Consider the following 24,822-nt stretch of genomic DNA (forward strand, 5'->3'; position numbering starts at 1 on the left):
TTCAACAGTACATGAACTGAGAATTTCCAAATGTTCAAGCTGGATTTAGAAAAGGCAGGGGAACCAGAGATCAAATTGCCAACATCCGTTGGACCATAGAAAAAGTAAGAGAATTCCAGAAAAACATCCACTTCTGCTTCATTGACTACACCAAAGCCTTTGACTGTGTGGATCACAACAAACTGTGGAACATTCTTAAAGAGATGGGAATACCAGACCACCTTACCTGCCTCCTGAGAAATCTGTATGCAGGTCAAGAGCAGCAGTTAGAACTGAACGTGGAACAATGGACTGGTTCCAAATTGGGAAAGGAGTATGTCAAGGCTGCATATTGTTATCTTGTTTATTTAACTTATATCAGAGTACATCAGGTGAAATGCCAGGCTGGATGAAGCACAAGCTGGAATCAAGATTGCCAGGAGAAATATCAATAACCTCAGATATGCAGATGACACCACCTTTATGGTAGAAATCAAAGAAGAACTAAAAAGCCTCTTGATCAAAGTGAAAGATGAGAGTGAAAAATCTGGCTTAAAATTCCAACATTCAAAAAACTAAGATCATGGCATCTGGTCCCATCACTTCATGGCAAATAGATGGGGAAACAATGGAAGCAGTGAGAGACTTTATTTTCTCCAAAATCACTGCAGATGGTGACTGCAGCCATGAAATTAAAAGATGCTTGCTCCTTGGAAGAAAAGCTATGACAAACCTAGACAGCATATTAAAAAGCAGAGACTACTTTACCAACAAAGATCTGTCTAGTCAAAGCTGTGGTTTTTCTGGTAGTCACATATGGATGTGAAAGTTGGACCATAAAAAAGGCTGAGCGTGGAAGAATTGATGCTTTTGAACTGGGGTGCTGAAGAAGAATCTTGAGAGTCGTTGGACAGGAAGGAAATCAAACCAGTCAATCCTAAGGGAAATCAGTCCTGAATATTTATTGAACGCATTGATGCTAAAACTGAAGCTCCAATACTTTGGCCACCTGATGTAAAGAACTGACTCATTGGAAAAGACTCTGGTGCTGGGAAAGATTGAAGGTAGGAGGAAAAGGGGACACCAGAGGATGAGATGGTTGGATGGCACCACTGACTCAATGGACATGAGTTTGAGGAAACTCAGGGAAATGGTGAAGAACAGGGAAGCCTGGTGTGCTGCAGTCCATGGGGTCCCAAAGAGTCAGACATGACTAAGTGACTGAGCTGACTGCTGTTTTTAAACAAAAAGTAAAGACAGAGGAAAAATCTCTAGAATATAAAACTTCTACCCCAAAAATTGGCTGTTGGGGTTGGAGTGGTGCAGGACCCCAGGACTGGCGAGTGGCATCACACGCAGAACCTCCATCTGTACAACGGTTTCCATTTACAATTCGTCATGGCCTCCAGCTCTGGAGTCCCTCCCCCATGAGCCTAACAGCCAAGGATGATAATCCCCATTGGCCGGGGCACAGGTTACGGCAGGGCACAGGTGAGGGTATGGCATAGGTGAGGGCGGGGCATAAGTAAAGGTGTGACACAGGTGAGGCTGAGCACAGGTAAAAGTGCAGCCTGTCAGTGCCTTTCCCGCCCCTCAACTGGAGCCCAGGTCTCCCAGGGTGGCTGGCTCCCCACACCTGGGGCTAGCGCTGCTGTCTGCCTTTCCCGCCCCTCAACTGGAGCCCAGGCCTCCCAGGGTGGCTGGCTCCCCACACCTGGGGCTAGTGCTGCTGTCTGTCCAGTCCGCAGTGCCCTTTGTTAACACGCGAATCCCACATCCCCCTCTCGTGCATGGCCTCCTGCTGGCCAGGATTGGCTCAGCCCATATGTTCCATGGTTTATATCCTAAAGAACCACAGGAGGTTTTTTATTTTCAAAACCAAGAAGTTACAGGCCAGTGTCCCTTCTGGCCGGAAGCCACTCAGCTCCTCCCAGGCTTCTTCACCCACGTGGAGATACACCTCACTCCATAGATGGAGGAGTCTGTCAGAAGTCATGGGGAGGGTGGTCTGGAGATAGAATGGGGACAGTGCCTGTAATGGAGAGCAAAGCGGGGGCTGGAGACCCTCCATGCAACCCCCACTGTTTCCTTTTCCTCCCACACATGCAGTTAGGAGGTGCACCTTGTCACCCCAGGCAAGGGGCCAGAGGAGAGGGCTGGACGCGGGTCAGACCAAGTGCTGGAGTCTTAACACTGCTCCTCCACGGTCTGGGAAGCGTGATATTACTGCCAGGTATTGAAGCTCAGCTAAGAGCATTCATGTAGAAGCCTGGCATACACTGTAGAGCGCTGTTGAAGGGGAGAGAACATGGCACCAAGCCAAGGACATTCTTTCCAAGCTCCCTGCCGACACACCTGCCAATCACAGACTCACAGCCCTTGTTCCCAGAGACACTGGACTCTTGGTTGACGGGTGTGGCGGGATCAAGGCAAGCTCACTGACCACTGCCTGTAACTCAAGCCAGACAGGCCTAGCCCATAGCAGGGACACGGCCCTGCACCTGGACAGCAGCCAGGATCATGGGGTCCAGTTACAGGAGCAGTAGCACTTCATCCCCACGCAGGGCCCTCTACTGCAGGTCTGCCTCCTGCCACCGGCAGCTTGGGGCCTGGCGCTCCCTGGGCCAGGGAAGAGCTCGGCACCAGGACTTTGCTGGGTACTGCTCCAGCTCCGCCCCCCACCTTGAGTTTTCTAGTCCTTCTTTCTTCACCAGACCTCCCTTCTGGGATGAAGGTTCTATTCCAGCCTTAGGATTTCTGGAGGCTCCTCACCTGTAACTCCTCATCTTTGACTATCTTTCCTGAAATCACCAATTGCTGTCTTCATCCCTCTAGATATTCCCCAGGTTCAGATTCACCCCCTTCTCTTCAACGGCTCCGTCCTCCCACCTCTGCAGGCTCTGGTGCCCCCTAGGGAGGTGGGCTTCCTAGGAACCATCATTGCCTTCTGTGTGCCGGGCACCTGGGATCCGTTGTGGACCAAACAGAAACCCGTCCTCAAGAGCCAGCATCCTAGGGCCAGGGGACGATCAGGCACAGAAAGCCAGGAAGTCTCATGGTATGCAAAAGATGAGAAGTACCAAGTGAAGGGATCAGAAAGTGGGGAGCGGAGAAGGCAGGTGCTGTTCTCGGAAGATGAGCTGTAGTGAAGAGGTGGATCTAAACAAAGAAAAGACCTAAAAATTGAAAGAAAATACACTGCTACTTGGACGAAAAGCTATAACAAACCTTGGTAACTCAACCTTGGTAACCTTGGTTTGTCATAGCTTTTCATCCAAGTAGCAGTGTATTAAAAAGAGTATTAAAAAGCAGAGACATCACTCTATGGACAAAGGTGTATATAGTCAAAGCTATGGTTTTTCCAGTAGTGATGAGTGGATGTGAGATTGGACCCTAAAGAAGACTGAACGCTGAAGCATTAATGCTTTCGAATTGTGGTGCTGGAGAAAACTCTTGAGAGCCCCTTGGACACAAGATCAAACTAGTCAATCCTAAATGAAATCAACCCTGAATATTCATTGGAAGGACTGACGCTGAAGCTCCAATACTTTGACCACCTGATGCAAAGAGCCAACTCATTGGAAAAGACACTGATGCTGGGAAAGATTGAAGGCAGGAGGAAAAGGAGACGACAGAGGATGAGATGATTGGATGGCATCAACTCGATGGACATGAGTTTGAGCAGGCTCTGGGAGATGGTGAAGGACAGGGAAGCCTGGCGTGCTGCAGTCCATGGGGTCACAGAGTCGGACACGACTGAGTGATTGAGCAACAACAACAAAGAGCCGAAAGAAGTGAGGCGATGCCCTTGTGGGTCCCTGGGCAGGACGAGCAGGGCGGGTGGTCAGGGAGAGCACCAGATTTGGGGCTTCCCCTGAGCACAAAGGGGAGATTTTGGCACCTTTAGGAAGAGGTGTCCATGGTCTAGGGACCTGTTTGCTGTGCACAGGAACCAAGGATGAAGCCGCTCCACCATTTGGAAGGGGGACACAGCCATCCAGGCATGAGGCCTCTGGCTCAGAACAACCCCCTTGCTCTGGGAGATGCCTTGGATCCCACGATGTGACCAGAGGAGGCCCCGGGCCCCGGCTGTCCATGTCTGTGGCCCAGCTGCCTAGCCCCTCCTGACACGGCACCTCCTCCTCCTCCTCGTGTCCCTGAGGAAGCCCCCTCTCCTCTGTCCCTCAAGTCTGGAATTCTTATTCCAAGAGGAAATCCGTGGAAGCTTCCAGGGATTCAGCCAACCGCCCGCCCCCCACCCGCAACCTCCCTCCCCTGCTGACAGGAAGTGTTGGGAGGCCCAGGTCCTTCGTCAGGAACACAGGTGTCCCTAGTTGGGCACAAGGAAGCCATGTGACCGAGAGCAACAACTCACCTGGGGGCTGGACACCTCCTGGCAGGTCCACGTGTGGAGATTGGGGGCCATGGAGTCAGAACACTCACGTGGGGATGCTTGGATGCCCGGACTGTGGGCCAGTGGGGCTTGGAGACCAAAGGGCACAGGAAGTGTGGAGCACCCCCCACACACACACACTGCCTGCTGGACAGGAAGAGAAAGTGGGCGGAGAGGACACAGAATGGACAGGACTCGGCTCAGAGCTTCCAGCATGCATGCTGGGGCCCCAGGTGGGTGCTGCCCACCTGGCTCCTGGAACCAGCGGTCTTTTAACCACAGACCCACGGGCCTGGCTTCCAACGACTGCCCTCACTGGCTCCCACTTTGGCCACGTCCTGAGTCAGAGCGTCTGCTGCACGCCCACCCCCTCAGGCTGAGTCAGAGCCTCCCTCCCACCACCCAACCCGCAGCCCACGCCTGGCTCCTGCCCAGCTTCTCTGCCCCCACCACGGCTGAGGGGCCAGAACAGACGTCAGTATCCAGATGGCAGTGGTCCGCCTGGCCTGGGTTGCTTCTGAGGTCGAGTAAATCAGACTGGTGGTCTCGGGCCAAGCCGAGGGGGAAGCCATGATCCTTGCCACCTTCCTGTGCCGCCCCCACCCCCGCTCCTGGAACCCCTTCGAGCCCCTCCCCTCCTAAGCACCACCCCCACCCAGTGCCCCCAACAAGCCACCAAGGCACCTTGTTCCCAAAACACTGGTCACAGAGGGCAGTATTGACTCAGGAAGCTGCCTGCCAGGAAGTAACACTGCCTTTAAAAGAACGGAGGTGAGGCTAGACCTAGAGAAGCGCTTTGGGCGTGGACGTAAGGCCTTCAGGAGCACGACCCCTAGTGAGAAGGTGGACCTTGGCCTCCCCCTGTCCCGAAGGGCACTTTCTCTTCCGCTTGTAAGTGAAGCTGGCCCCGAGAGGTTGAGCAGAGCCCTGCTCACCAGCCGTGAGCGGGCCCCCAACAGGCCACAGTCCAGTTGGACGTGGGGAGCCTCTTCCTGAGCCTAGGCTCCGCCTGCAGAATGAGGTCCATGTGCTGGGCAGCAAATTGATGAGGGCTCCAGGTTGGGGGCAGCTACTGCTGCTGCTGCTGCTGCTGCTAACTCGCTTCAGTTGTGTCTGACTCTGTGCAGCCCCATAGATGGGAGCCCACCAGGCTCCGCCATCCCTGGGATTCTCGGGGCAAGAACACTGGAGTGGGTTGCCATTTCCTTCTCCAATGTATGAAAGTGAAAAGTGAAAGTGAAGTCGCTCAGTCGTGTCCGACTCTAGTGACCCCATGGACTGCAGCCTACCAGGCTCCTCTGTCCATGGGATTTTCCAGGCAGGAGTACTGGAGTGGGGTGCCATTGCCTTCTCCGAGGGTAGGGGCAGAGAGTGTCCCAAAGCCAAGGCCTGGAGGAAGATCCTTCCCTCAGGGCTGAGCCAAGAGGCCCCTGGAGGGGGTTCTCAGCCTAGCCATATTAGCTGTCCAGCGTCCCGACAACCAGGACCCAAAGGGGACCCGCTCGCTCTGAGCCTTCTGACCAAGACCCTTTCCCTTTCTGTCATCTTCTAATTTCCTTTCTTTTTTTTAAATCAATTTATTTTAATTGGAGGCTACTTTACATTGGAGTGGTTTTTGCCATACATTGACGTGAATCAGCCATGGGTGTACATGTGTTCCCCATCTCATTTCCTTTCCTCTCCTGCCCCATTCTTAGTTTTTCTTTCCACATACAACCCCCTGTGCGTGCGTGGTCTGTTGCTTCAGTCGTGTCTGACTCTGCGACCCCGTGGACTATAGCCTGCCGGGCTCCACTGTCCATGGGGTTCTCCAGGCAGGAATACTGGAGTGGGTAGCCATTTCTTCCTCCAGGGGATCTTCCCGACCTAGAGATCAAACCCGCATCTCTTACGTCTCCTGCGTTGGCAGGTGGATGCCTTATCACTAGTGCCACCAAGGATGCCCTTCAACGCCCCTCCTTTGCCCTAAATCAGAGGACTGGACAGAAGGCAGCAGGCAGGGCAGAGCCCTGTTCGGCCACACGGCCAGCCCTCCAGTCAGCGGGTGATGCCCGTCCCCAGCAGCTGGCTCAGCCAGAGACCATCCACAGCGGAGGGACCTCAACTATTCCCTAAGCTCGTGGAGCAAGTGAGGGAGCCAATCTCTGGCCCCAAAGCACTGACCACGCCCCCAAAGCCCTCACTCTCTCATGTCACTTCCTGCTTCTGCTTATTCGTTTCCTTGAGTCTGTTTCTTCTCCACCTGTCAGGCTCACTGTGTCCATCTCTGTCTGTCTCTCTGTCTCTGTTTGTCTGTCTGCCCCACCCCACACCACCCACGTATGGGACTTTGTGTTGTTGTGAGTGCTCCTGACAAACTGACTTTGTTCGAGCTCCTCTTGTTGGTTGTCTGCTTGAATGACTGTTCCTCCCAAGGAAGATAAAACAATCCTGGTGATCTTGTAATCAGCACCGTGTAGTCTGAATTCTGCAGGTGCCAGCACACGCCGGGCCGGCAGGCTGCAGATGAACAGCAGCGCAGCTCCTGAGGCTCCAGCCGCTCCCTGAATGACTGCCAGCATAAACGGGGCTCCCCAGTTCAGCCCCCAGAGTCCTGCAGGGGACATGGATCTGATCCCTGGCCAGGAAACTAAGGTCCCACGTTCTGGGCAGCACAGGCAGAAAAAACAACAAAAAGTTATGCTTAAAAAAATAACATTAAAAAAACTAATATCCCAAAGGAAGAATGCTGAATGTTTAAGAAGTAAAATAAGTAGTTTTAATTCTGTCGTCGCCAAGGCTCATTGGGCTGGGCCAAGTCACCCAAGTGGGCCCTCTGAGTCAGCCCTTCTGGTCCCATGCAGGCTGGGGTTGACCAGAAGACTTCAAGCCTCTGCTCAGGGATGTTAGGAGTACGGGCAGTTCTGGTGGTTTTCAGGGTGCATCCCAGATGGAAGCAGTGGCCAGAGCCCCAGCCCTGAGTGTATATGGAGACCTTGTGCCCCTCGCCCACAGAACCCCTGAAACACGGAGCTCCTAGGTGTTCATGCGGGGCACAGGTCCCTGACCAAGCGGAAGCTTCCTGCGTGCATGTGTGTGCATGTGTGTCTGTGTCTGCGTGTTCCGTCCCGGCCTGCTGGCCACGTCCTAGACACCCGCCCCCCTGCAGGCACATGGGTGGGCCTGGCAGCCAGGCCCCTCGGGGAGCAGGGACAGCTCTCGGCCGTGGTCCATAAGTGACCAGCGCGGCATCCTCTCTCTTCCCTCCTCCTCCTGTCCCTCATCCTGGGGCCCCACCAGTCCACAAAAAGGACACCTCCCAACTTGCTTTGGGAAAAAAGGAACTTGCTGAGAAATCTATCACCCGAGAAGAATTTTCAGCCTGCGAGCAAATGTCTGGTCGTGCACAATTCCGCCCTTCAGAAGCCCTATTGTACATTGTCCTTGTTTGTACCTTGAGAACAAAGCACAGGAGCAACGCTCTGACAGTGGAGGGCGGCTGCGGAGGTGGAGTGAAGGTGGAGTCGGCGGCTCTGGGGGCAGGACCGTCCAGGGGCCAAAGGGCAGGGTGCCTCCCCGGGCGCAGCTCTGGGCTGCCGGGAATGCTCCCCTGCAGCCAGTCCCCTGCCCCCTAACGTGCCCGTGGTCAGGCCTGTGAGGACAGCTTCCCAGGCCATTAACACTAATGTCCTCAATTGTGTGCAGGGCTTTCAAATTTAAAAACCAGGTCCACACTTTATCTCATGCCTGTGGCCACAGTCCACACCCAGGGACCAGGAACCTCAGCTCGAAGGCTGGCCCTGCCACATGGGGGGTACCCAAACCTCGGTCCTCCCTGGAACCTGGAGGGTCACCACCCCAGGCTCCTTTGCTCAAATACCTGTGGGCCAAAAGCCACCAGGGGCACAAGCAAGGCCTTTCAGCTTCAGCTGGCAGTGCTGGGTAAGTGTGTGCAGTGCCAGCCCCTGGAGGCTGTCTCAGGACACAGTGAATCCACCTTCAAAATCCAGAAGACCTCAGTGATAACGAGTGAATTAGTCAGTCTGCCACCAGAGATGGTTCTGGGCAGAACACCCAAGAGCCTGGCTGGGTGGCAGCTGGTGGTGGACATGCCCCGCGCCTGCCAGACCTGGGCCCCCGCGCCTGGCCCTCCTGCCCTCTGCTGCCACTGGGTTGCTCCTGTGTCACCGAGACCTGGAACGCGGGCCTCTTCGTGGGAGACTCATTACAGCTTATCTCTGTCTGCCTTTCTTTAAAGCCAGCTGAACATACCCAATGCTCTCCCTTTATGGTAAGACCGAGCCTCCAGACCACGCTCTCAGCTTCTGTGACCCCCCTAACGTCCCCACTGCCTCCCCCAACCCCCGGCGTCTCGGAGCCCGGCCCCGATGCATGTCACCCACCTGTGTCTGCCATGCGCCTTGCCTGCCTGGTCTGCGAGCTGTCAGTGCTGTTGGTGTGATGTTTCGTCTGTGAGCTTTCCTGTGGGTGGCAGTTCACTGTGACCTTGACCATCTGAAAAGCCACTGGGAGAGAATCAGACCAGAGGGCCAGTTCCTGTTAAACATCCTGAGGACCCTGCTTGTTGGCATCTCCAACCTTAGTCTGATATGGGGTTTGCATGGGACACAGGCCGGCACCACGGCAAGGCCCCTGGGAGAGAGGAAGGAGAGGTAATGTAGTGGAGGTGGAGAGGCAGTGTGTCCCTCCTAATCACCAGCTCCTGGGAGCTCTGATCAAGGCCCCAGCGAGAGGTTACAGTGGGATCCTTAGCTATGAGGGGCCTTAGAACTGGGCCACACGCCCGCGTCCCTGCAGCAGGCCGTGTGGTTGGGGCCACTCCTGCTGCAGGAGTCTTTGGCTAAAGTGACAGAGCAGCCACTTCGAGTGACCTTGAAATCACCTTGGAACAGCTGTCTCCAAGAGGCTGCAGTGAGACTTCGTACGTGGAACAAGTGTGAGTTTGTAGAAAGACTGGAGTGTGGGTTGATTCCCCAAGCCCCGAAGTGAGCAGATGAGGCAAGACCCAGGGTGGCATTCCCTGACAAAACCCAGGCCCGTGGCTGGAAGGACTGACCCTGGGCATCCTGCCCCTCGCCTGGTCAGTAGAGCATTGGGCGCCTGCAGTGTCGGGCGCCCAGGACCACTCAGGCTGCAAGCTCGAGTTTGGCTGTTTAACAAGTCAGATGTAGATGCCCCTGTGGCACCCACTTCCCAAACTCGCCACACAGCTGAGGTTCCGTGTGAGCTGGCGCTTTCTTCTTCCTCTCCTCCCGAACATGGTGGGGCGGGGGGGTGCCAACGGCCGAGTTACAAAGCCCTGAGCCTCCTCTCCATCCTCCTCTGGTGGACACAACCTCCTTTTAAGGAGAGAAAGTAGAATTTCAAGTAGGCACACAGATGATAGAATATGCAAAGAGGAAGGGCATCAAAGACTTCAAACCGCACAGGCGGGTGGCTTCCCGTACTGGTAGGTGGGCGGCCTGCTGCCAGCTCCTCCCAGCCCTGGGCCTGCCTGGAGAGCAGCTTGGGTTCAGAAAGAAGGCTCGGTGAGCCTCTCCCGGGGCGGAGCAGGGTGTGCGGGTACGTGCAAAACCTGCCCCTCGGGGTGTCCTGTTGTGTTGGAGGTGAGAGAAGAGGCCCCTGGAACAGCCGCAGGATTAGACACGGGGACGTGAGGGCTGCTGTGCTGGGATTTTCATGGGTGTTGTCAGGCCAGATCTGACCTGGAGACGGTTAGAAGTAAAGCCAGAGGAGCTGGGAGTTGAGATGCAGTGGCCACACAGGGCCCAGCAACAACCCCGAGACACCTCCAAGCAGGAGGCCTGTGGCAGGAGCAGTAACAGGAAGCCCAAAGGTCCGTTCTCTCCTGGTGCCAAAGGGCTGGGGGCTGCACTAGCACTGGAGAGCCGGCCAGCTCCCGGGGCCAGCACCCCCAGCTCTCTGTCCCATGTGGGCGGGAGGGGGTCAGGGGTCTGTCTATGCTGAGTGCCCTGAGGTCTGGAGGCAGACGGTGACACGGCAGCCGGTCTTGTCCCTAGACCTGGCCAGGCGCCTGCCGGCTCTGGCCCCTGCCCCCTCCAGGACACCCTGAGCAGGGCCCCTTGGTCCTCTCACACCCAGGCCGGACTCATCCAGGGCTCACTCTTGCTGCCCTGGCCCACCCAGCCCATGCCCCCAACCCTTCCAGGTCTGCAGCCTGGAAACCAAGGCCTGAGGCAGGTGGAGGGCAGCAGGGGGGCAGCCAGGCCTGGTCCCAGCACCAACACCCCAGGCTGGCCCGCAGCCTGGGCAGGGGGGCTGTGGGAAAGAGATGACACCTAGAGTGCCGAGTCTGGGCAGCCAGGGAGCAAGACTCCTCCGTGGGCAGCCCACCCGCCTACCAGGACCCCGAGCCGTGCCGGGCAGGAGGGAGGCCGGGGTCCCTGGAGTGGTTCTCAGCCTAGATCTCAAAGCAGATGGAATTCCTACAGAATCACCTGTTCCCCCCACCCCCACAAGTAGGTGGGGAAGATTAGGGGTGCTGGGGAAGACGATCGGGGCCAGGGCACTGCTGGGCGCTGCCAAGGCCAGGAGTTGGCCTGCCCACCCCTGGGCGCCTGAGAGTCTAGTGCAGCCCACCACCCCGCTCGCCTCTACCCCCACCCCGGGCCGTGCCGAGCAGCCTCGCCCGCCCACCCGCCTGGTAACTGCTGTGTTAACGGCCCCAGAACGCGGAAGAGAACTCTCGCATCTCCATCACCTTCTTCCGCCTCTTCCGGGTCATGCGTCTGGTCAAGCTGCTGAGCCGCGGGGAGGGCATCCGGACACTGCTGTGGACCTTCATCAAGTCCTTCCAGGTAGCCAGCCCTGCCAACCCCCGCAGCTCCCCCCGGACGGTGCTCCCAGCTTAGGCGTCATCAGCATTGGGCAGTCACCCCCTCCCAGAGGCGGTCCAGCAGGGTCTGCTCTTCACACCTGCTTATAGACTTCGCCAGACACCCCAGGACCTGGTGTCCCCAAGGGGGCTCAGCGCTGCCAACTGCAGGGTTGATCTCTGCTCCCAAGAGTCACTTCCTCCTAAAAGTGGGATAGCTGGCCCTGGCCCTTCCCTCTCTAACGGGTCTTGTACACGTCTGAGGTTGGAAGAAGCACAGCTGTTAGATCCCTGAACTTCCTGAAGACACTGGCATAGGGACCCCTGTACCTGAAACACCGGACTGTGGGCTTCTCGAGACAGAGGTCCCCAGTATGGAGGGGCCCAGAAACAGGCTCAGGGTGGGTCCTGACCTGAACGTGTAGGACTGAAGTTGCAGCCAGAGGAAAAGGCTGGGCTGTCGGGGCACTCCACCCCACCCACCAGGACAGGTGCCTCCCCACCCCCTCCCAGCCATCTGCTCCTGGGGTCTGAGTGGTCTCAGTGGGGATCAGGCCTGGGCATACCCCAGAGTCCCATAGCCACGGGTGACTACAGGCCTCACAAACTCACCCACCGCTGACAGTTCCTGGGCTGGGAAGGGGGCCGAGGAGCAGGCCTGAAGGGGGACGGACACCCCATGGGCCTGAGGCACCACCTGGAGGTGTGCGGGCTTCGTCCATGCCCTGCGAGCCTAAGGCCTCCCCAGGAGGAGGCAGGGATACTGAGCAAGTAAAATGCAGGGACCAGCCACAGGCCAGTGCTGCCTGAGCATTTTGTGGGCTTTAAGTCAGCCAGACCCCCAAATCCCTGAGGTCACCACTCTTCCTCCCCTTTCTCAGGTAAGGACACTGAGGCTCAGGGAAGTTAAGCCCGCCCAGCACCTACACCTGCGCTGATGGAAGCAGGCTTGGGCCAGGATCTCGCTCTTGTTGAGGGCCCCTTGGTCCTGCCTTTGCTCCACCTGGGGAACAGCTTACAGCTGTGGGGCGACTGGTGGGCACCCCCCGGCCCTCCGGCTGCATGAGGACAGGCGGGCAGCAGGAGAGTGTTGTGCTCACTCTAGATTGTTTCTGCCAAGGGGGCATCATGCTGTCTCAAGCTCAGCACCCAGTTTTCTGGGTCTCCCACCCGAGATCTCAGGTGCCTGAAACCAAGGGAAGGGGAAGGGTCAACACCAGGCTCAGGCTTCCCTCAGTGCCCAGAACGTCTGTCTGACTCCTGGAAGTGCCCCCTGAGCCTGGCAGCAGCTGGTGGCTCCAGAGATGCTGCCGCAGGGAGGGGTCCCGCCACCAGCCTCACGCATGCATGTCCCGCAGGCCCTACCCTATGTGGCCCTCCTGATCGTGATGCTGTTTTTCATCTACGCCGTGATCGGGATGCAGGTAGGACGGACTCCTGGCCCCCAGCCCACTTCCCCTGACTCCCCCCTTCTGGGGTCAGAGAGATCACCAGAGTGGAACTCCTTCCCCCACCCCCATGCTGTCCCATGGGTGCACAGCTCAGAGACCCTCTCTCCCCATGGCCCCCGGCCCAGATTCCGCTTCTATAGAGAAAAACTCCCCCAAGTTACACAATGATTTGTTAATTATTCCTCAATGAAGTTTTCTTTTAAAGAGAAAATGTCAAGAATCTGCAGCCAAAAGAGAGGAAGGCCAGTGAGCCTTGCCCCTGTAAGACAGAGTTGCAGTCTCTGCCTCCACCAGCTCTCCCAGGGCCCCTCCCAAGGGCTGGGGGTGGGGCTGGACAAGGCAGCAGGTACCTGCCCCAACAAGGCCCTCTGAACTTTGTTCAGCTTATGAGCCAGTCTGTCCAGGGTCAGCTGTGACCCCTAAAAAGACCATTGGGTGCTGGGTGGAAACCAGGACCCCTGTGTCCACAGCTCGCTGAGCCCATCCTCTCCCCTGCCAGGTGTTTGGCAAAATTGCCCTGAATGACACGACAGAGATCAACAGGAACAACAACTTCCAGACCTTCCCCCAGGCCGTGCTGCTCCTCTTCAGGTGGGTTTTCTGACAGCCAAGGCCCGATGCAGCCAAATAGATAAATATTTAAAAAAGGAAGACAACCTCTTTCATGTACAGATAATGTTCTGGTCTGGACAGCCTGCCATAACAAATGCCACGGATGGATGGAGAGGCGCAAACAGCAGGTGTTTTTTCCTCACATTTCTGGAGGCTGGAAGTTCAAGATCAAGGTTACCAATGATTCTCGTCCTGGTGGGAGCCTCTTCCTGGGCTGCAGACGGTGTCCGGATCCCTGTGTCCCCGCTCCGTGGAGAGAGAGGAGAGCACGTCTCTTTCCTGTTCTTATAAAGATGCTGCTCTCATCACACACCCCCAGCCCCACAACCTGTTCTAAACCTAAGTGCCTGCCAGCAGTGTCACACTGATGTTTGGGGCTGCAACATGTGAATTCTGTGGGGACACAAACATTCCATCCATATCAGGCAGTAGCTAATCCATAGATATAATAGATGAGCTCATACACCATCACTGTCTCAACATAATACTACAAGTTTTATCCCATGCAGTAAGATGAGAAAAGTAAACCAAAGGGTAAGAATTTGAGAAGAAACAAAATTAAATGCCAAAGAAATGGATTGCCGAAGACAACGAGAAACAATCCAACTTAAAAATGAGCAGAGAAGTTGAGTATTGCTCCAAAGAAGATACGTGAATGACCAATGAGCACATGAAAAATGTTCAGCATCACGAATCATCAGAGATACGCAAATTAAAACCACAGTGAGACACCACCCCACCCCATCGGGATGGCTACTGTGAGAACACCAGTCCTGCTGAGGGGGTGGAGATACTGGAACATCTGTGTAATACTAGTGAGAATGTAAAATGACAACAGCTACTGTGGAGGAACAGTATGATGGTTCCTCAAAATATCAAAAATAGATGTAAAATTCCGTATGACCCAGCAATTCCACGTGTGAATATATACTAATATGTAGAAGAATCAAAAATGGTATCAAAGAGATACCTGCACCCTTATCTTCATGGCAGCAGCATTCACAACAGCTACAGCATGTCAGCAACTGTAGGTCCTTCAAGAGAAGAATGGATGAACACAGTGTGGTTACAACACAGTGGAACGTGATTCAGCCTTAGAAAGGAAGGAAGTTCTGACTCCTGCTTTGACACAGACAAACCTTGAGGCCATGATGTTCAGTGAAACAAGTCATAAAAGGCCAGGTTTCCTGTACGATTCCACTTACGGGAGGTTGTTGTTCACTCGCTCAGTCACGTTGGATTCTTTGCGACCCTATGGACTGCAGCATGCCAGGCTTCCCTACCCTTCACCATCTCCCAGAGCTTGCTAAAACTCCTATCCCTTAAGTTGGTGACGGCATCCAACCATCTCATCCTCTGCTCTCCCCTTCTGCTCCTGCCTTCAATCTTTCCCAGCATCAGGGTCTTTTCCAGTGAGTCAGTTCTTCACATCAGGTGGCCAAAGTATTGCAGTTTCAGCTTCAGCAGCAGTCTTTCCAATGAATATTCAGGACTGATTTCCTTTAGGATTGACTGGTTTGATCTCCTTGCTATCCAAGGGACTCTCAAGAGTCTTCTCCAACACCAAAGTTCAAAAGCATCACTTATTCGGCACTAAGCCTTCTTTATGGTCCAGCTCTCACATCCATACATGACCACTGGAAAAACCGTAGCAGCTTTGACTGTATGGACTTTTGTTGGCAAAGTAATGTCTCTGCTTTTTAATATGCTGTCTAGGTTTGTCATAGCTATTCTTCCAAGGAGCAAGCATCTTTTAATTTCATGGCTGCAGTCACCATCTGCAGTGATTTTGGAGCTGAAGAAAATAAAATCTTGTCACTGCTTCCAATTTTCCCCTTCTATTTGTCATGAAGTGATGGGACCAGATGCCATGATCTTAGTTTTTTCAATGTTGAGTTTTAAACCAGCTTTTTCTTGCTCCTCTTTTACCTTCATTAAGAGGCTCTTTAGTTCCTCTTGGCTTTCTGTCGTTAGAGTGATATCACCTGCATATCTGAGGTTGTTGATGTTTCTCCCGGAAATCTTGATTCCAGCTTGTGATTCATCCAGCCTGGCATTTCACATGATGTACTCTGCATATAAGTTAAATAAGCAGGATGACAATATACACACTTGACATACTCCTTTCCCAATTTGGAACCAGTCCATTGTTCCATGTCTGGTTCCAACTCTTGCTTCTTGCCCTGCATACAGGTTTCTCAGGAGGCAGGTAAGGTGGTCTGGTATTCCCATCTGTTTAAGAATTTTCCAGTTTGTTTTGATCCACACAGTCAAAGGCTTTAGCATAGTCAGTGAAGCAGAAGTAGATATTTTCTGGAATTCCCTTGCTTTTTCACTTTCTCCCAGCGCAACCAATAATAAGTAAAAAATTATTTTTAATTTGGTTACCTGAACAGAAGAAGATAAAACATATTTCTATCTCCTATGGAACCCCCAAATTTCATAGTAAGAGTTATTATGAAATTATTATGAAAAGCAAAATTTTGGACCTTTTAGGACATACAGAAGGATATTTTTACAACCAGAATTTTTCAAACATGATGTATTCAAAAATACAGCAGGATTTTTCAGACATGATGTAAAAAAGCACAAAACTACGGAAAAATTACAATTTGACCACACTGAAATTTAAAACTTCTATTCTTTATAATACACCATCAGTGGAGCTGGGAACGAGCCACAGAATGGAAGACATTAGTTGCGAGGTGTGTAACTGACAGAGGATTCATATAAAGAATGTATGAAGATGCCGCAAATGAACAGGAAGACAGCCCAGGAGGCAGACGGCAAACACCTGCCATTCAGCAGATGAAATAAAGTTTCTCATCATTTTAAAACCAAATTAAAACAGCAGTACATTATTATTTCACACCCATCACATGAACGATATTTTTTAAAATTCACTAATACCAAGAGTTGACATGTCTAAACTCAGAAACAAAATAGAAGAAGAATGGAGTGGCGGGGGGGCGGGGGGAGTGGATGGATGGGGGAGGGGCTAGTAAAAGGGCTCAAACTCTCAGCCGTCAGATGAGTGAGGTCTGAGGTCTAACCTGTAAAATGGTAACTGCAGTTGATGACACGGATCGTATCACTGAAACTTGCTAAGACAGTAGAACTTAAATGTTCTCACCAAAAATAGAGGATAAACCTGTGAGGGGATGGGTGTGTTATCAGGTGGGAGGAGCCCTTTCCGACGGGCACACACATCAGATTGTTGTGGTCTACACTCCAGCTCACAGTCTCGCTTGTCAGTCATGCCCCAGTGGAGCTGAGGAAAGAGCTGGCACATTTGTAGAGCAGTGGTGTCTCTCCTGCCTGATGCCAGAGCCTGAATCGGATGGACACTTGGAGAACAAGCAGGGTCAAGCACAGGGAGGACCCACCTGCTGTCCACTGGCCAGTCCACCTGGAAGCCAGTTTCCCCGAAGGCCCTGCGCAGCGGCTGCAGGCTCCCTGGTGACAGCATAGAAAGGAAAAGCCTTATCAGGCGGTGGGCTGTAATGGAATATAGAGCACCTGCTACAGAACGAACCAGAACTAAAATGTATCCAAATGGCTAAATCTCAACACTTAACAGGGATTGTAGAAAGAGGGACTTTGCAGAAAAGATGCAATCTGTTACCTTTGCCATAAAACTTTCAGGCATGGAGACAGTGTTGTATGTGTATATTCTGTGGATATGCCAGCGCTGGAGGCCTGAGGAGGCCCAGACCCAATTCAGTGGTTCCCCCAGGAGGACGGCTGTGTGAGCCGCTCTGGGCGTGGTCTCTCACAGGTGCGCCACTGGGGAGGCCTGGCAGGACATCATGCTGGCCTGCATGCCTGGCAAGAAGTGCGCCCCCGAGTCAGAGCCGGGCAACAGCACAGAGGGGGAGACGCCCTGTGGCAGCAGCTTCGCCGTCTTCTACTTCATCAGCTTCTACATGCTCTGCGCCTTCCTGGTAAGCCGGATGGGGCCAGCAGCCTTGCATGCTGGGCGTGCAGTCCAGGCCGGGCTAGAAAGCCTGTGTCCCTGGAACGGTCCAACAAGCTGGGAGGGGCAGGAGCTGGGCCGGGTGAGCTCAGCCACCCCCTTCTCGTCTGTTCTTGGCTCCTACCTTCATCCCCAAGGGCAGGATACCGCTTCAGCATCTCTGGAACTTTGAAGAGGAGCGAAGGAAGGGTGGTGAACAGTCTCCCCTGTCCTTGGCAGCCCCGCCTTGGCAGCTGAGTGTGAGGGAAACTGCCAGCCCACAGTGGGGTTCATGCCGCATAACTGAGGGGACCTGGTCAGGCCCTCAGTCAAGAGAGCCAAGTCCTGGGGGCCAGCGTTCCCATGGTGCCACATGGCTGGCCTTCAGGAGTGCCGGCCTCCGAGCACGTGGCCCTGACAGCCACGCGTGCAGGAAGGGCCACTGAGGCAGCTCTCCGTGCCCATCCTCTGCAGATCATCAACCTCTTCGTAGCCGTCATCATGGACAACTTTGACTACCTGACGAGGGACTGGTCCATCCTGGGTCCCCACCACCTGGACGAATTTAAGAGAATTTGGGCAGAGTATGACCCTGAAGCCAAGTGAGTGCCCAGAGGGAAACCCCAGCCCCCAACCTGAGAGGGGGTTGAGTGACCACATGTAGGAAAGAGGGTCGAGACGGGTTAGCACTGGGCAGACCCACTGCAAATCCTGACCTTCACAGGACGCCAGGGTCAAGGGTCAAGGGCCAGCAATAGGAGGCCTTAGACTGAGTCAAGAGCATGTCTGTTATTTTCCATTGAACAGGCAGGTGGTCATGGTGTTGGAGCAACCAGTATGTACTTGAGTCAGGACGTCTGGGCCAGGCAGGGCCTGGCTGTATCCCTGCCATAGGTCCATCAGTCCAGGCATCATGTTTGGTTGACTCTCAGGAAAGTGTGAGATGGTCAGATGGTTAATTGATGGAACAGCAGTAAATTACTGAGAATTTCATTGCCTGCTAAAATCCCTTCCACCTTTCATTGCCTACTGAAATATAGCACTGATGGAAAATTGCTCCTTAGAAATCTAAACATGTAGATTGGTTTTTGAGTTTTACCACCCAGTTCTACAGCTCGGCACCAGTTTGATCGCTAGGGTCCAGCTGTGGAGAGTTCCTCCCACGGGAGACCCCACCCTTGGGCACAGGAGTCCTGGGCTGCTGGCCTAGACCTTCCCCCTGACCTTCCCTCCTCTCCTGCCTCTTCCAGGGGACGCATCAAACACCTGGATGTGGTGACCCTGCTCCGACGGATTCAGCCCCCCCTGGGTTTTGGGAAGCTGTGCCCTCACCGCGTGGCTTGCAAAGTAAGAGATGGACTGGGCTCATGGGAGACACAGCGTGGGGGGCGAGACACCTCCGGGTACCCCGGGCAGGCCAGTGCGCCTCTGCGGGGATGAGGGTAGTCTTCATGAGCCTAAGGAAAGGACTGAGCCCAAACAGGCACCGGGGCTCCTTCCTGCGGCATATACATCCTCAGACAGTGAAGGAACCACGGAGTGACGTGCACACATGTTTTGAGGCTCCCCCCACCCTACTCCCACATCCTCCTGCCTTGGAGGTGCCTCAGGGGTTCCACAGGCGGGTCCTTCGAGAACCAGCAGCTGTGCTGACTGCTGCGCCCCCTCCCCAGCGCCTGGTCTCCATGAACATGCCCCTGAACAGCGACGGGACTGTCATGTTCAATGCCACGCTGTTTGCCCTGGTCCGTACAGCTCTGAGGATCAAGACGGAAGGTAAGGTCATGGGGGTGTCCGGGAGCCCTAGTGGACTAGCCAGAGCCGAGCTCTGCGCCTGCGGGGCCCCAGGGCCGCCCGCCCTTGGGGTGTCAGAGCTGCAGCCCAGCGTGATCCTCCCCCACCGCCCTGCCCCGGGGACATCAGCGGGACCAGGACTGCTCAGGCAGCCTTTGTTCCTTGAGTGGCCTCCTGACTTGTAACTTTTAGAGATTCTCCCAGTGACCCCTCGGGTGAAGATCAGATGCCAGGAGGTGAGCACTTCCTGAAGCGGGCCGAGCCCTTGCACCGTGGGGCTTTACCGGCTGCAGCTGGATCTCAGATGTCCAGCTTTCTTTGCAAAGTAAACCCTTGTGTCATCAGGAAGGGGTCACAGTGGATGTGACCATGGTCCAGGCCAGCACAGGCCCACCCACATACAGGTGCACAGCCAGCCGGCAGGTGGGGTCAGAGCCCCCTGCGCTTGTTCAGGCCATGCCACTTGGAGGCAGGGACTGTCTTCTGGTTTGTACTGCAGCAGCCCATGGCCAGGAGCAGCTGGGCTGTGCTGACCCACCGTCTTCGTGGGCGATTGGTGTCAGAACTGCTCTGGGAGGGCAGAGGTGCACCCAGGGAGCTGCAGCTGCTCGCAGCCTCCTGCAGCAACTCTTGGAGCTGGGGCGTGCTTAAGACGGAGTGCCAGCACCTGCCCTGAACGCCGAGTCTGCATCCTATGCCAGCTGTTTTTTGTCGAGGCCTAAGTGACATATAACATTACGTTAGTTTCAGGTGAACAAGATAACGATCCTGTTATTTGTTTATATCGCAAAACAACCACCACACATCTAGACAACACTTGTCACCCCACAAGTTTACAGCTTTTTTCTTGTGACAAGGACTTTTAAGATCCACTCAAAGCAACTTGCAGATACACAACACAATATTGCCGCAGTCCTCATGCTGTGCTTGACATCCCCAGGATGTGTTTATTTTATAGCTGGGAGTTTGCGCCCGAGAGCGCCCCCCTTGTGAAGGGCTCCTGGGGTGAGCCCAGGCCCCCCTGCACAGCCCCCTGTCCTCAGGGCCCGTGTACGTATCACATCACCTGATCGCAGGGTGAGACCCCCTGTTCACAGTCCTGGGGCCACACAGGGCATGTGCACTGGTGGTGGTGGGAGGGAGCCAGGGGTGTGCTAGACCCAGCCAGCCTCCCAGTGCCCTCTCACAGCTGTGGGTCTCAGCTCTCTGAGCCCAGGACTGAAAGTTAAGTCTGTTCAGCCAGTGGAGAGAGTAGACCCCTAGGGGCCCCCGATCTCAGGACCCCATCTCCCGGTTTCTGCCCCACACGAGGTTTTGCTGCCTCCCCAGGAGGAGACCCAACAGAGGCCTTTGACTCAGAGGCCCCCAGGTATGGACACTTCCGCGGGTCTGCAGGGAGACCACTCTTCCTCCCAGCAGCCCTCCTGGCAGGTGGCCATTGGGCTCAGTCTGGCCCTGGCAGCCCCCATGAGGAGAAGCCACGAGTGGGGGGCAGGGTCACCCTGGCCGCTGAGCGGCAGGTGGGGGGCAGAGGAGAGCTGGCCAAGAGGGCACGGAGGTGGGCCACAGGAACCTGCAGAGGAAGGGACAGAACCCACGTTCAGGGCCACTGGGCAGAGCCCTCAGGCAGCCATGTGGGCTCCCGCACGGGGACCAGCCCAGCCCACCAGAGGCCCTGGGGACAGCTACCAGTCAGCCCGCGTCCCCCCACAGGGAACCTGGAACAGGCCAATGAGGAGCTGCGGGCCATCATCAAGAAGATCTGGAAACGGACCAGCATGAAGCTGCTGGACCAAGTGGTGCCGCCCGCAGGAGGTGAGTACCCCCTCCGCTGCCCCTGGGCACGTGCAGGTCCCACATTCCGCCTGCGGGAGACCTGCTTGTTCCGACTGGAGCCTGGTCTTAGCCCGAGGTCACCGGGGAGGCCAGGCAGGCCCCTGGATGCCTGCAGGTTTGGGAGAACGTCAAGGACATTGCAAGGTAGAGGCTTTCCCATAACCTATCGGCTGGGAGCTGTGGGAATGACAGGGCCCTGGGGGAAGGGCCCCTGGGACCCCCTCTTTTGTTCCTCCTGAGGGGGTTTATGAGCCCCCAGGACCCCCTTTTTATTCCTCCTTGACAACCCTGTCTATCTGTCTTGCATATACAATTACTAAAATATAACTCTTGGATTGGCCAAAAAGTTCATATTTTTCTGTAAGATGTTCTTTCAGAAAAGCCCAAGCAAACTTTCTGGCCAACTCAATATAATCAAAGTTTTTCAATGAATAAATGCTTAGGGGCAATTGTGCCCAAAGCTGTGGGCACCTGGAGCTTCAGGACCACAGAAGAGTCAGTTAACAAGCTCTGTTAGGTTTAAAAAGCAAGGTGGGAAATCATTTTGATGGTATGCTAATTTTTCTGTGAGAAAGGAGAGGATAATAATATATTTGGGGCTTCCCTGGTGGCTCGGCAGTAAAGAATCTCCTTGCAATGTAGGAGCTGCAGGAGACTCAGGTATGATCCCTGGGTTGGGAAGGTCCCCTGGAGAAGGGAATGGTTATCCACTCCAGTATTCTTGCCTGGAGAGTCCCATGGACAGAGGAGCCTGGTGGGCTACAGTCCATGGGACCACAAAGAATTAGACACGACTGAAGCAACACCATGCATGCAGGAATATATTTGCTTACTTGCAGAAAGTATTTGCATAAAGAATCTCTGGGAAAATACTCAGGAAATGAATGAGAAAGGTTATCTGAAAGGAAACGGGAGTGCAAGGGATACCCTTCTCTGTACACAGGGCTTTTTGTATATTTTTGTCTTTTTCAACCATGTGCATGGAGAGTATCTTCTCAAATTGAATTGATCACTTCTCAACCTTTTGACTAAGATCAAGTGTATCTATTCTTATCAGTTTAAAAAAGTTAAACAGAAAACCTAAGAAGCTGAGGACGCTCGGCCAGGGTCCAAGCCCCCATTTACCTCCAACCCTCTCCTGCCTTTGCTCTCAGATGACGAGGTCACGGTGGGCAAGTTTTACGCTACTTTCCTGATCCAGGAGTATTTCCGGAAGTTCAAGAAGCGCAAAGAGCAAGGCCTGGTGGGCAAGCCCTCCCAGAGGAACGCCCTGTCCCTGCAGGTGAGGGGCCCTTGCCCCTGGGGACCTGGCACCTCCTCCCACCTCTTCCAGGTTCCACGCTCCCACGGGTCCCCTTTCCGGAAATTCCGAGCCTGCAGGGGGACCCTCCCCTCCCGCCCTGCCTCCTGCACTCACTGCCCTCTGTAGTTCTGGACTCTCAGCCCCTCTGAGCTCAGGGAGTGGGGGGAAGGGCTGGGGGTCTGCTGATGCCTCTGAGACTGCCTCCCAGCATGCCTGCACCCCCTGTGGACCCCCGGAGCTGGCCTCCTTGGGGAGAAGCAGAGGGGAAGGTGGGTGGCGGGTCAGGTGGGCGCCTGGGCCCTCACACCCTGTCCCCTCGGCCCAGGCTGGCCTGCGCACCCTGCACGATCTGGGGCCCGAGATCCGCCGGGCCATCTCTGGGGACCTGACCGCCGAGGAGGAGCTGGACAAGGCCATGAAGGAGGCTGTGTCTGCAGCCTCAGAAGATGACATCTTCAGGGTAGGTGGGCACCCCGGCCGCAGTCTGCAGCCTCCATAACCTGGGATCGGGGCAGGAGGGCGAGTGTCCTGAACCCGAGGAGAAAGGCCTGGGTCTGTGGTAGAACCAGCCCTGTGCCCCCAGCTCTCCCACTCCTCTCCCCACCCCACCCCTGCCACTCCCCTCAGCTCTCCCCACCCCCTCCCTCCGCCTCCATCCAAGCCTAGTCCTTCTCAAGCTCACAGAGCATCACTGGGCCCCGGGGGAACAGGAAGCCATTTTCCTAACGAAGTGTTTCTGAGGAGACACTTCTTCCTTTCACATTGCAAAGTGGTGGCCTTGGAGCCACATTTAAGCCACAGGCCTATTTTGTCTGCCAACCTTTGAATGCATGACTCATTCAAAAAATCTAGACTTCCAGCCTCTCTTGCAAAAATTAGAAGACGTGCGGCATCAGGCAGCAGATGCCTAGAAGCCAGTGGTGATCCGGACTTGGACCATGAGGTCTGCAGTCCCAAGCGACCCCTCCGGCCCTCCACCTTGGGGGATACCGAGGCTGTCAACAATACTAACCATGAAAACTAGAGCCCACTGGGATTCTGAGGCCCTTGTGCCCAGATCTCTTCAAGAACCCCAAGGCACTTGGCTAAAAATCCTACAGCAAGTGAGAAGCTGCCGCCCAGATCTGAGGCAGAGCTGCTCACCCTGCCCTCCCAGCCCCGCCAGGCTCCCAGGCTGCAGGACTCGGGGTGAGAGGGGCCCCTGAGGGTCCTGTCCTTACCATCCTTCTCCCCCTCACTGTGAAACGTGCCTCCCTGAATGGCTCAGGGACACACTAGCATGTCAGCGTGACCCGAGAGACCCCAGCCTGGCAGAGGCTCCTTGCCCAGGACAGGGAGGGAAGCTGGGAGAAACACGGACTCCAAATTCGAAATCTAAGACTCTCCGGGGCAGGAGGCCATGGTTGATGTACTTGCTGTGGTGATTCTCAGAACCACTTGGCCAGCGCAGTTTCCAGCTCACTGAGCCAGCCGGGTCCTTGTCTGTCAATGCCCTTGGCACCTTCTGGCCCCTTTCTTTGCCCCTCAGCCCCCACGAGCCTGCCTGCCCCAGGGAAGGGTCTCCATTCCAGACAGTCGCTGCGCCTGCCCCCCATCCCATTGGTCCCGGAAGGAGGTCCTGTCACCCCTCCACCTGTTGTTCCCCCAGGGGTCTCAGGGGACTGCCTGGGCCCTTCCAAGCTGCCAGGCCCGTGGGCGAGAGGCCTGGTCAGCTGGGTGCTGCCCAGCGCGGTTGAGCTCCCTCCCTACCCCGCGGGCCAGCCCCTTCACCCACCGCCCTCTCTGTCTCTCTTCTCCCGCAGAGGGCCGGCGGCCTGTTCGGCAACCACGTGGGCTACTACCCGAGCGACGGCCGGGGCGCCTTCCCCCAGACCTTCACCACCCAGCGCCCCCTGCACATCAGCAAGGCAGGCAACAGCCAGGGGGACACCGAGTCCCCCTCCCACGAGAAACTGGTGGACTCCACCTTCACCCCCAGCAGCTACTCATCCACGGGCTCCAACGCCAACATCAACAACGCCAACAACACCGCCCTGGGCCGCTGCCCCCGCCCCGCGCTCCACTCCGGTGCTGTCAGCACCTTGGAGGCCCACGGGCCCCCCTTGTCCCCTGCCATCCGGGTGCAGGAGGCCGCGTGGAGGCACAGCTCCCAGAGGTAAGCTGGGGGCGCGGAGGGTCTTGGGAGGAGCGTTTGGCCGGCAGACCCACCTCTTGGCCCTCAAGCTGGGGTGGACCACTGCTGCTGCCGAGACCCCAGCCAGAGGGCAGGTGGATGCTCAGGGAGGCACCGTGGCCCCACTGGCCAGCACGTGTCCTGAGGTGCCCGCCTCTAGACAGGGCAGAGGAGCCCTGGCCCGACCCCTGAGATGTTTGCGTCCTGGAGACACAGCAGTCTCCGCCCCCCTGGCCCTTCTCAAGTCTCTGCCCAAATCTGGCCTTGGGGCCAACTGGGATGGGACAGGGCCCCCCTCTTCTAGAGGCCCCTTTGGTGGCGCGCTCACCTGCTCTTCCCCAGCCTGGGGCGATTCCTGGTCATCCTGCCAGCGTCTCCAGCCCCCTGGCCTTTCTTTCCTTCCTCTCTCTGCTCCCCGGTGAGCCAGGACTCCCAGCTGGGATGTGCTGGGCTGGTGGTGCCCACCCCACGCTCTGGGCCTCGGGCAGCAT

At 55.5% G+C, this 24,822-nt stretch overlaps 1 protein-coding gene across 15 annotated transcripts in view; it reads left to right on the top strand.

The window, feature by feature from the left end:
* CACNA1C (calcium voltage-gated channel subunit alpha1 C) overlaps positions 1-24,822 on the top strand; it is a 459,127-nt gene that overhangs the window by 426,490 nt on the left and 7,815 nt on the right. For 11 of the 15 annotated variants that reach the window (XM_024992752.2, XM_024992747.2, XM_024992753.2 and 8 more), the window contains 12 exons: positions 8,610-8,642; positions 11,062-11,190; positions 12,566-12,631; positions 13,158-13,249; positions 17,049-17,214; positions 17,700-17,827; positions 18,476-18,572; positions 18,899-19,001; positions 20,733-20,834; positions 22,010-22,137; positions 22,484-22,618; positions 23,961-24,313. In XM_024992752.2, the coding sequence (XP_024848520.1) occupies positions 8,610-8,642; positions 11,062-11,190; positions 12,566-12,631; positions 13,158-13,249; positions 17,049-17,214; positions 17,700-17,827; positions 18,476-18,572; positions 18,899-19,001; positions 20,733-20,834; positions 22,010-22,137; positions 22,484-22,618; positions 23,961-24,313 (1,532 nt within the window). The remainder of the gene's footprint in view (positions 1-8,609; positions 8,643-11,061; positions 11,191-12,565; positions 12,632-13,157; positions 13,250-17,048; positions 17,215-17,699; positions 17,828-18,475; positions 18,573-18,898; positions 19,002-20,732; positions 20,835-22,009; positions 22,138-22,483; positions 22,619-23,960; positions 24,314-24,822) is intronic. The other 4 variants (XM_024992758.2, XM_024992757.2, XM_024992761.2 and 1 more) reach the window with 1 other exon arrangement.

This window comes from Bos taurus, chromosome 5, assembly GCF_002263795.3.
Source record: "Bos taurus isolate L1 Dominette 01449 registration number 42190680 breed Hereford chromosome 5, ARS-UCD2.0, whole genome shotgun sequence".
NCBI lineage: Eukaryota > Metazoa > Chordata > Mammalia > Artiodactyla > Bovidae > Bos > Bos taurus.